Raw genomic sequence first — 12177 nt, forward strand, 5'->3', positions numbered from 1 at the left:
CTGGAGCTTGATATTTTCACTTCAGAAGGCACCTACACATAGGTCTGAACCACATCGGATTGATCTAAATGTTAACAATATCTTTCTATAATAATATTTTTTTACATAAAAAGATTTATTCATCAATATGAAAATTTTTTATCGGTATTAACATGTAATATTAGATTGTATTGGTTCAATCAGTCAATATTTTAATTAATTAAATTAATTATTTATTTTTAAAAAAAATATTAGACTAATTGCCAAAACCAGTATCAAATGGAGATTTAAATATTTAATAATACATATATTCTGATATCAGACTCCACGCCATGACCTAATTAACTAAATATTTTTTATTAGAAAGAGTCATAATCATACAAATTTGAAATGTGTAAAACTATGAATCAATCAATCAATCAAATAATCTAAATAAAATCATCTGTCATTGTCATTATCTTTGGACGTACCTCTAATGGCGTATGTGTGCCTTAATTAATAATATCATATACACATAGTTCACTTTCATACTAAAATAAAAAAAACTGCATAATTAAGTTAACTTTATCCTAATAAAATTGATGTTACAGTCCAACTCCAAAATGACAAGTTGACCCAAATTAATTGCAACATACATTGACTTGGATGTGAAGCAAGTGAGATGGCCCAATTAAATTATTGTGAAGAGGCGGCCCCAAATAGCCCAAAATAATAACCTAAGTCAACGTAGACCAACAACCCAACACATCCCCCATTTCCTTATGCCTCATATGCTGCAAAAGGTGTCCGATACACACAAAGGGGAGAGAGAAAGAGAGTATAGTGGAGAAGCCCTCTCTCTCTCTCTCTCTCTCTCTCGTAGAAGGTGCCAGTTTCCTTGTTCTGGATCTGTTTATTGTTCTTAGTCCTTTAATTTGTAGCTCTCGATCTTCTACTGAGATCTCAGCTCTGGGAGAAGCCCTAGCCCGAGAATTCGATGCAAAGGGGCTTCTTTTCTGTTGGTTGGCGTGGGGGTCCGTCCCTGCTTGGGATCCTCTTGAGTTAGGGTTTAGTGGCGGGCGGGGATGATGAGGGGATTCGAGGGGCAAGGAGGGGTTCCTGGGAGCCCTGGCCGCCCCCGTGACGGTCCCAGGGAGCTCGGCGATGCCGTCGCAGGTGAATTTTTTTTGTCTATTTTATTTTCGTGTTTCTTGGCTTTTTTTGGGTGGATGATCATGTTGTCCGGTTGCAGTAGAAGTAGAGCTTAAATTTCTACTCTTTTTTTTTTTTGGTGTTTACTGGGTTGGAATGGATGTTTGATTTCCATGCCACTGTTGGCTTTCCCCTACTTTGGAATGCGACTAGTTCGTTTCTTTGGTTTGCAAGGAGTAAATCACCTGTCTCAACTTGGATGAGGTTAATAATCCACTTTAGATCTGTAGGACGATACCTGCAAGTGCCCTTTTTCGTCCTTATCTCTGTTTCTTTCTTGAATGGATGGTTGAAAAAGCTAATATCTTGCTGTTGTTGTGTTTTGTGAAGCTTCACCACAGCTTTTTGCCCTTAAGTCATTCTCGTCTTCGAGTTAGATCGTGGTTTTATTTTATATTGGTCACTGGAAGCTTCAGTTCTTTGCTGCTTTGATGCTTGGAAGTATAGCGTTATCTCTTCCTGTATATTTAATTTGACCATGAGTTGTTTCCAATTCCACCTAGTTTACCCATTGCATCCTCTTGGTTTACTATGTTGGTTTCTTGCTTGTTTCGTCGTTTTTGGCTTGCTGTCATGTGAATGATATTGGCCGTTAATCAAATAATCAGCATTTGTATTCCTTTTATTTGTTGTAACTTGGCTGGTTGCTACATTTGCTTCTCGTAGATAATGCCCTCTTCGATGCTTCACAATATGCATTCTTTGGCAAGGGGGTCATGGAGGAAGTTGAGTTAGGGTGTATAGAAGACAATGGCGGTGACAATGCTGGTTTTATTGGGATTGATGTTGAGTACCATTTCTCTACCATTGGAGACAGAGAAGAGGTAATATCTTTTGGAGCACAAGAATGCTCATACGCTCATTCGTTCAATTTTTAATAATAAATTTAATATTCATAACAATTTTTTTCCTATTATTCTTTCAATGAAAGAGAAGGTGTTTTTCTTGGACACATCGTCTAAACTCTAAAAAAGTATCACCTTTCTCTTTTTTCTTTTTTCTTTTTTATTTTTTTTACTTATATTGGGTCGAGTTTTGTGGTTTCCGTAGAATTCACAGAACTGAGATACTCAACTGTGGCGACCAGTTGTTCCATCTCCTGCATAAAGAAATTTCTTCCTTCCTTATGGAGTTAATAAAAAATCATCTATGCTCTTATGATGTCTAATCCTGATTTTACCTTTTCTTAGACATATTACATAAATGGTCTTAGTTTAAATTCTGATCATGTTTTTATTTTGTTCCATTTGCAGGCTGTAGTTTTAGACTCTCTCTCTGATGCTGATGACCTTGCTAGCACTTTTGCTAAGGTTGACTTTTTTCAATGTATAATTTACAATTGCCTTATAATTTTTTCATTTGCATGTATCATGATTGACAAATATCATTTTGTTTTATGTGATTGCTGTTATACCATGAAGTTTACTCAAAGATGTGGTTGTGTAAAAGAAGGGAAAAAAAGAATTGTAAATAAGCTAAACTATTATAAATTTAGCTTTTTTGCTAACTGAAAAAAGGGTCGAAGTTCCAGTGCTCTCCGAAAGCCCTATCTAAGTCAAACTACGGTAAGCAGTTCGTTCTACTTGCTTGGGATTTCTAAAAGTCTTCCGGTTATTATTCGCCATCAGGTTCAGGTTTTTATCCTTTGCCCTCAAATCAGGTTAAGTTAGTCAAGGGAAGGGAAATCAGGACCATTTCAAATAAATAGGAGGAATGACAAAGACCTGGGTGGCTATCCAATGTGTGAGGTCTCTGCCTCTCTTTTGATGCCATGAATTCTCTGTCTGCCAATCCAAATCCCCGCCTTTATTCACGAATTAACTCATCCTTCGTTCGAGTTGAGAGAGAGACAGAACCTGTATTCTCGTGCTTACATTACCATAAGTGAGTCTCTGCCGAAAGTGCGACTCCAAGGGATTTGCCTTTTTTTATTGATTCCTATGGGTTGGTGGTGGGGGGATCAATCAAATTCTTGATCAAGGCGTTCAACTATTGAAAGAAGGGATTCGGGAGCTCTCTCTCGCTCCTCTCGGTGATCAGATGTGACTATGCATTGCTTTTGGAAGGGCAGGGGAAGATCTGGAAATAAGCCCAATTTCACAGTATCTTGATGTAATACAAACATATTTTAGATTTGTATGTTATTAAATTTTACTGTATTGAAGTTTAGTTTTGTCAGTGGTTTCCTGCTCAGGAGCTTCAACACATTTAGTTAATAATTGTCAATAAGAGAAATGAAACTAAGATGGAAATCAATTTGGATGGAAAAAAAACTTCAAATCTACATAGAGTTGGTTATGAGACAGAAAGGAATAATGTGGATTCTTTTTGTAGGGTTGGAGCTTGGTTGTGCCAAGATGTTCTGTTTTCTAAAAATATATATTAATTTATAAGGGGTTTAACATTGTACATGTCAAGTAACTGGTTACATACTCTGTTATGGAACTAAATTTAGACTGCAAAATGCAGATATTGATTCCTTTTGTCTGAAATAGTTCACTTTTGTGCCAAAACATGCTCTGCTTTGGTTGTATTGGAAATAGAGATTCTTGCATAGATTTTAATGCCTCATGAGTTGGACCAACTAAGCTAATTTTTTAAGTGTTTTATAAATGTAGTTAGCCTTGGTACAACGGTAACAGGGTTCGAGTCATGGAAATAGCCTCTTTAAGTATTTAAAGGTAAGGTTGCAGATATTGACCCTCTTCAAACCCCGCATTGGCAAGAGCCTTGTGCATGGAGTATGCCCTTTTTATATAAATGTAGTTAGCCTAAAACTCAAGGAGTTGTACCACACATTAGGATTTATAGCAAACAAATGGCTTGCCTTGTCATTTTTTTTTTACCTTAAATATACTTATAAAATATTCATTTTATTTGTTCCTTAAATTATCCAGACTCCTAGTTGTAATGGTCTTTGGTGCCATCATAATTTCTGGCTAATGCCTCAAAAATCTTACTATTGTTCAGAGTTAAAGATATGCAGGCAGAATTCATTCTTTGAAGCACCTTTATTAATTGTCAAATAAGAGATCCTGTGTACAATAAACTATTACTTATGGCAGGATTTCTGCACAATATATTTGGTATTGGCAGATTCTTTTCCTGCTAGTATACTTTGATTTGTTTAATTTTTTCCTACTAGTATAGCTCATGGAATATTCTATTATTTGCTGATTTGATTTATCTCCATGTTTCTTTCCTAGATAATTCTGTTCAATTCTCGAACTAATAATTCAAGTCATGAATGATCGAGATGTGCATCAAGTGAGGATGAATGTTCCTTTACTGCTTTCCTGTTTATTGATGAGAGCTTGTATGACTTTGAACTTGAAGTGCTAGCCTGTTGAGCATTAGGCCAGCTGGTGTGTTTGTGTTGTTTGAGATATCCAAAATACCGAACTGCATTGCACTGTCTCTTCTATGAGATAGACTGCTGGCTCCAGAGTTTATGGAAGTTCATGTCATTCACATTTTTTATAACTTTTGTATCTGTTCTTTATGCTTTATCTTGTTTTCAGTGGATTTATGGGCTATGATGTCTCATTCCATTGATGTCCACTTTTCCAGTATAGTGACTAGTATGCTTTTTATTCACTTGTTACCTAAAATTTCTGTATTTTTTGATTCAGTTGAATAGGGTTGTAAATGACCCAAGGACTGCAGGAGTTATTGGTGATAGAGGATCTTCTTCTAGAGAAAGTGAGTGATTTTGTTTTGGTATCTTTATGGTATCCAGCATGGGTTTTGGAGTTCTTTCATTAGGCAATCAATGGAATGAATTTTGAATTTTTTTTTAAATTTTTATGATAGTTTGTTTTGTTTGACAAGCATATATCCATTCACCAGTAAGAATGATAATAGAATTTTATGATAGCATGCTTAAGTTGATAAGCATACATCCCTTTACCCGTAAGAATGATAATAGTGATTATTTTTTCAATCAACTTGAATAAAGGTCGCACAAATGTCAAACGAAAAACATGACCATCCCTTTTTTGATTAAACATAAGAGCTCTCTTACTGACTGAAAATTTTAAACATGCTTTTACAGTTGTTTTTGATGTACACATCTTTAATTCTAAAACCTTATAAATACTATCTTATGTCTATATTCATTGTAGTCTTGGCTAGCAGGGCATTGCTTTTCAAAATTGTGCATCAGATGCAAACTAGAGTCTAGACATTCACATGGCTAGGGCTCTAGCGTAACCAGTTAGTGATATGATTCTGCTGCATCTTCTTGATCACTCCCATTCATATCTATATGAGTAGTTATATTTGGTGGGATAAGCTCTTGTGGTAAGCGACCGAGGTTTCAAATAATTATATTTTTTCATTATTTTATATATTTTTTGGAATATAGAATGCCAAAACAGTATATTTTTCTTTTCTAGAGGAATAAAATAAATTTATAAGAAGAATCAATTTACTAAATTTAGATCCTGGTAACTTTAAAAGACATCTTTATAAAATCAAGTAATTAGCTTTTTCCAGTGGTTAGCTGGGCAGGTTAGGATGGGCTTGACTGTGCCTGGATTTTTCCAGGTCTTGTTTGAGCTCGACCTAGCATGTTCCTTCAGGCCTAATCTTTTAACCAAGCCTAGCCTGAAACATCACACGGAGGACCAGGTTCCACCAACTTATGCCCGAAAGAAGAATTATGTAGTCATGGAAAATTGATAATTAGTGGAATATAATCCCACAAAATGTTTGTAAAAGGGCTACCAGTCCAGTAGCTGCTCTAAGATTTTGTTCTTAACAGTTTTATAATATATACAAGTATTTATTAGATTTTCTTATACTTTTACATAAAATTTATATTTATTATATAAGATCACGCTGTGCTGAATTGGGATTGAAATACATCTTCCTATTCTGACCTGAACATGCCCCCTTGTCATTGATATTATTTTTTTCTTGGTCCAAAATATGATTTTTTTGTTCAGACCTGCTGATTTTCAGGTTGGATCTCCAGGCTTGAATGGTCCATACCAGTCTACAAGTAATTAGTATGTCATCGGTCAGAAAATTTTCAAAGACTCAACCTAGCCTTATTTAAAAGTTACTGTGGATTTTAGCAATCAAATCATGTTAGTTGGATCATTTACCTAACTTGTCCAATTGGCATTTTAGCAAACGAGAAATAGAAGCCCGCTGCCAAGATGGAATAGTGCAATAATTATTACCATCATAGACAATTTTATACAAGAAAAGGTGAACAAGTTGAACAATTTTCATGTTTCTATCATGATGAGGAGGACATGTTTCCTAACTAGTTTAGCTGATGGTATGATCCAACTCTCTCTTCAAGGCTAAAATTTGTTAAAGCATTTTTATGTTGGGAAAAGAGTTTGCTTTATGTTCTGTGACTTTTATGTTCTGTGACTTTTCATTTTGCAATTTTCTTGAATTTGTGGTTTCCTTCTGGATCCTTTTGTCATATTTCTTCAGGTTCTCAGTGAAGATCTACAAGTTAATGTATCCATTTTTTCTCCTCTCATTGGGAAAAGAGTTTGCTTTCTATTTTTCCTTGTGGCACATTATATTTCAAAACTCCTTTTTGTTTCAGGTTCTTCAACTGTGGACTGGACACAGGAGGGAGACTATTTAAACTGGATTGATCAGCGAATATTAGATGCTGAAAATATTCAGGAAGGTAAAAGATGGTGGTCACAGCCACGCCCCTCATCATCTTTGCTTTCAGAATCCAAACCACTGTATAGAGCATCTTCGTACCCTCAACAGCAACAGCAGCAACAAGAACAGCAGCAGCAGCAGCAGCAATACGCTCGGGAATCAGTCTTCATGCCCAATTTATGTGTCACTTCCTACTCTCCACCTGGTGGACGATCTCAGCCGTTGATAAACCTTACTCGGCACTTAAGCATACCGTCTCTTAGTGCTGGGCCCCAGCTACCTGGCCCGAGTCTCGTGCCTTATTCTGATTCTCAACAACATTTGGGAGGATTAACTCATGGATTGCACTATGGTTCAGACATATCTCAGATTATTCCTCCTAGCCCTGGGATGAGTAGCCAGACAAACAACTATCTGCTGAACCGAGCAAGCCGATTATCAAGCGATGATATGTTTCCTAACTTGTTACGGCAACAATTATCTCTGCCAAGCAATTTGAGAGCTTCACAAATACTGTTGCAGCATCAACATCAGAAATTGCAACAGTTCCAGCCATCTCTTCCCCATTTCTCACACTTGCAGACTAGATTGAACCCTCATGGTTCCCCACCACAAATGAGGTACAAATTTGATCTGGCTATTCCCATGTTTGATACAAGAGACCATAGATTGAAAGCATCACAAAGAGGAAAACAGACCTTCCGATTTTCTCACCAGTCTTCAGATATGAAGAGTGATAATAAATGGCCACAGATTAGGTCCAAGTACATGTCGCCAGAAGAGATAGAAAACATTTTGAGAATTCAAAATGCAGCAACACACGCGAGTGATCCTTACGTAAATGACTACTACCACCAGGCTTGTCTTGCAAAAAAATCAACTGGAACTGGAAGGCTGAAGCACAATTTCTGCCCAATAGCTATAAAAGATCTGCCTTCTCGGTCACATGGTAATAATGAATCAGTTGATGCACTCAGGAAAGTTCCACTCTCTTTGGTTCGTAGACCTCAACCCCTTCTTGAATTTGACACAACATCCTCGTCGGTCAATGGCACCCATGATCAGAAGTCTTCCATGAAGCCTCTTGAGCATGAGCCGATGTTTGCAGCTAGAATCACCATTGAAGATGGTATTTGTGTACTTCTCAATGTAGATGATATTGATAGGCTTTTGCAGTTCAACCCGCCGCAAGACAGCGGATCGCAACTGAGACGGAGAAGGCAGGTTTTCCTGGAAGGGCTTGCGGCATCACTTAATCTCGTTGATCCACTTGGCTCCAATAAAGCTGGCCATTCAGTTGGACTCGGCCCAAAAGATGACATTGCTTTCCTTCGCATAGTCTCTCTTGCCAAAGGCCGAAAGTTCTTATCGCATTATCTTCAACTTCTCAACCCTGGAAGTGAGCTCATGCGAGTGGTATGCATGGCCATTTTCCGACACCTGAGGTTTTTATTTGGTGGTTTACCTTCAGATTCCAGTGCAGCCGAAACGATAACCAATCTCGCCAAGACTGTCTCTCTATGCGTGAGTAAAATGGAATTGAATGCACTCGGTGCTTGCCTTGCAGCCATAGTCTGTTCGCCTGAACAACCACCTCTTCGCCCTGTTGGAAGTTCAGCCGGTGATGGGGCCACTGTTGTCGTAAAATCCATTCTTGACCGGGCAACCGATCTTCTGTCAGACCCTCAGGCTGCAAACAGTTGCAGCATATCTAACCGAACTCTGTGGCAGGCATCATTTGATGCTTTCTTTGGTCTCCTCACTAAATATTGTCTGAGTAAATATGACAGTATTCTTCAAATGTTACTTGTTCAGGCACCAAACGATGCAGTCGTCGGATCTGAGGCAACCAGAGCTATAAGCAGGGAGATGCCTGTTGATCTGTTACGAGCGAGCCTTCCTCATACAGACGAGCATCAGCACAAGGTGTTGCTTGATTTTGCTCAGAGATTGATGCCTGTTACTGGCTTTAGTGCTCATGGAAGTGATAGTGGATCTGTGACTTATGAATCAGTTCCTGGTTGATGCCTCCGGAGAGACAAATCAGATGGCTCCGAACTATGTGTTAGGTCTGGTCTTCTTTTGTCACATATGTGGCTCTTCAATTAACTGAGCCATGTTGGCAACTCACTGAAAAGATGCACCATGGAACTTGTAAGATTCTGGTAAGCTTAGTATGTGGTTGTATTAGCTCTATGTATGCTAGAACAACGCTGTAAGTGGTGCCTGGAAGTCTTCTTATAGGGAGCTTAGCATTGCTGCTCTTCGTTGGAATTCCATACAAACATATCTGTGATGAAGCATACAGGTTTATGTTACACGCACACACACATCCTCTCTTTTAGTGAAGGATTTGGGTGGTGCCTGCAACATGTTTCTTCTTTTAAGTCTTGTCATCAGCCAGATCACAACTGTTTCTGTTCTTGCATTTGTTCCTGTTTGGTTGTGATGTAGATTTCAGATTCTTAACGTTCTCCAAATTCGACACATTTTTTTCTTGGATGTAGTTGTCAATGTTCTTGAAGTCCTCCTTGTCCTTATTTTGTGAGACCTAAAAGGCACGGCTTTATCCCAGACAGGCTTAATGGATCGTTTTTCTTTTAGGGTTTCGTGGTTCTTGACGGAATCCCAGAGGAACGCCTATTGTCGAAGGTAGGGCATGAGGGCACGCCGACTACCATCGTAAGGACCCTCGGCGTCGGCATCATCCATGGAAATTTTCATCAAAGCTTGCAGATTTCGGAGAGATTGATGGCAAGGAAGGACCACTGGAAGCAATGACGCAAGGCATCGGATTGCCGTTCTCCTTCCCAAGGGGGAATGCATTTTTCTCAGCCTGCCGTCACCATCCATACGCCCGGTAATCTCTTCTTCTGTCTCGTCTATGTCATGGGTTTTGACTTCGATTTGCCATTCCAACTCCGCCGTTTCACGTTTTCTCACATTTTGCATCACCAATAAACTCTCATCACCTACTTCTGATACGGCGGAAGCCATCTTCTCTGTTTGCCATTGCCAGAACATAGGAAGAAGCTTGTTGCGGTAGACCATGGAGGATGGAGCAGGTGTCAATCTAAACATGCACAGAATCAGGTCTATCAATCGTTACATCACTGCACCCTTCCCTTCCTTATGGTAGGTAGGTAGGTTGGTTCTCTCCAACAACAGGGACTTCTCATGTTTCGCACTGCATGTCGTGCAAGGAATTGCAAGAAACCAAAGCAACAGCAGTGACAGAGACGACTTGGATCCGACTATACAACATGAACATAGAGTGGATCACACTCATCCGTCTCATAACCCAAGTCATCAGCTAACTTTGATCCCTCGTACTCGAAAGCTTCGAGTCCTGAAGCCTTGTGCAGTATCTCTTCATCTGCTTCGAAGCCGATGCAGTCGGTCACGCTCAGCTTCTCCAGCTCTCTGCTGCCGCTCAGAATCGCCAGCAACTTTTCCTTGGGCAAATACGAGTCGTGGAGGCACAGATTCTTGATCCTTGGAAGGTAATCGACGATTGAAGATACGTCCTCGATCTTGATAGACCCGGACATTGCAAGCCCGGAGAATCGCTTGCAGTTGAGGCTGATCTGCTTTACCAGTTCCAAGAAGGAAGATGGCTTCGACTCCATTTCCAGTCTCTCGAGTTCCTTCCACTTCCCCACGAGCTTCGGGATGTGCGGCTCCTCCGCCGACAGTAGCCTAGGAAGAACAACCACCTTCAACCTCGGGCATCTGTCAGCAATTCATCTCATTATATGTTTGTTTCTTGTAGGCAGCAGCAGAAGAAGAAGAAGAAAAGGAGTGCGTACGCGTCGGAAGCGTAGACCAGATCTCGAAGGGAGGCACCGAAGACGCGAGGGAAGCGGAGCTCGCGCGCGGTGCCTTTGCTGCGGGTGGCGGCGAGCTTGAGCAGTCCCGTGAAGGACGGACGGCGTACGGAGAGCCGCGCCGCCAGGCTCTTGCAGAGATCGCTCCATGGCATGAAGTCCATGCCCCGGAAATCGAGCACTCTCCAGCAGAGGGGGTCGAGGGAGGCTTTGCGCCACGACCGGCACACCGATGGCGCGGCCACCGTCAAGTCCACCAGGCTCAGCCGCCGGAAGATGTTGACGAGGCAGTCCTCCTCCATCTCCTCCCATCTCCTCCCCTCCATCTCCAGTCGCCACGATGACACGGTCGATTGGAGTTGTTAGAAGAAGCAGCCACCAGCTTTGCGGGATAAAGACGGAGGAAGAATGGAATGGTAAAAGGGAATGACGTTGGACTGTTGACAGGAATTCCACGCTGGCTGCGTTCCAGAGAGCCTTCTTTCTCTCTCTCTCTCTCTCTGGCTCAACTGGGCCAGGTTGGGTTGAGACACTCTAGTATCTTTAGTTGATCCATGGATTCGATCCAGGTCAGGTTGGGTTCAGATTGGCAAATCCACCTCCCAAAGGTGCCGATCGTTAGTAGTCAGAAACATGAAAGTTTGTATCACCGACAGAGAAATTTGATGGAAGATGATAATAGAGACAAGAATAGAATGATGTACGTGCATTCTTAATCAATTTATGATTTTGAGAATTAATCACATATTTGAGTGATTAATTTGATTACGTAATTTAAGTATATGATTAGGAAAAATATCTCCGTCGAACATATGTATAAATATATATTATCTCAATAGCGGTATAAATATATATTATCTCAATAAAATTAATTCCTTTCATGATATATTCATTTATTTTATATAGTATCATAGTTTCCTTTCTCTTCTATTCTTCTCTTATTCTTCATTGAAGTTTTTTTTGATATTGCTTTGCTTGCTACTCAGATCCTCTATTTGGAAAGATCCACCAGTGTCGCACTATCAGGGATCAAGCTTCGTTTCCTCACTGACTTGCAACACCATCTTTTCTCACTAGTCTACCCTGATATGCAAATCCTAGATCCCATATGTCATATCTACATATCTAAGATATCTAAGAGTTGGAGATAACACTGTAGTCATACTTATCGAACAATGAGCCCCTCTACTGTCGCTCCCCCCTTCCATCACTCACCTCCCTCCATCATTGTTTGTTATGCTCATAGACAAATGCTTCCCCCCTCCATTACCACCAGTTATGCTTATAATAGGCGTAGTCATTGATCGACTATTGCCTCCGTCCCTAGAGGACAACGCTTCCCACTCCGTCATCATTGGCTCTACTAAGTTATAGATGCAATCACCATCTGTGTGACTCCATCTTAGCCATCGGGGTGCCATTATCACAAAAAGAACGACTGCGGGAGGGAATAGATATGCTTCACCTTGCAAATTTGATCTGTTCCATGATAATATTGATCATAAATTAGATCTACCTCCTTTGACAATCCTCCACCATT

At 40.0% G+C, this 12177-nt stretch overlaps 2 protein-coding genes across 2 annotated transcripts; one reads left to right on the top strand and one right to left on the bottom strand.

The window, feature by feature from the left end:
- Window positions 1–749: 749 nt before the first annotated feature.
- On the top strand, window positions 750–9084 carry LOC135612043 (protein PAT1 homolog 1-like). Its single transcript, XM_065107767.1, has 5 exons — window positions 750–1134; window positions 1837–1994; window positions 2424–2480; window positions 4803–4872; window positions 6743–9084. The coding sequence occupies exons 1-5, from the start codon at window positions 1044–1046 to the stop codon at window positions 8833–8835; spliced, it is 2469 nt and encodes an 822-aa protein (XP_064963839.1). The 5' UTR covers window positions 750–1043; the 3' UTR covers window positions 8836–9084.
- An 820-nt stretch (window positions 9085–9904) lies between these two features.
- On the bottom strand, window positions 9905–10963 carry LOC135612044 (F-box/LRR-repeat protein At3g48880-like). Its single transcript, XM_065107768.1, has 2 exons — window positions 10620–10963; window positions 9905–10542 (listed from the first exon to the last, which is right to left on the bottom strand). Exons 1-2 carry the CDS (start codon window positions 10961–10963, stop codon window positions 10065–10067), a joined length of 822 nt encoding a protein of 273 aa, XP_064963840.1. The 3' UTR covers window positions 9905–10064.
- Window positions 10964–12177: the final 1214 nt, after the last annotated feature.

Source organism: Musa acuminata, chromosome BXJ2-5 (genome assembly GCF_036884655.1).
Source record: "Musa acuminata AAA Group cultivar baxijiao chromosome BXJ2-5, Cavendish_Baxijiao_AAA, whole genome shotgun sequence".
Taxonomy (NCBI): Eukaryota; Viridiplantae; Streptophyta; class Magnoliopsida; order Zingiberales; family Musaceae; genus Musa; species Musa acuminata.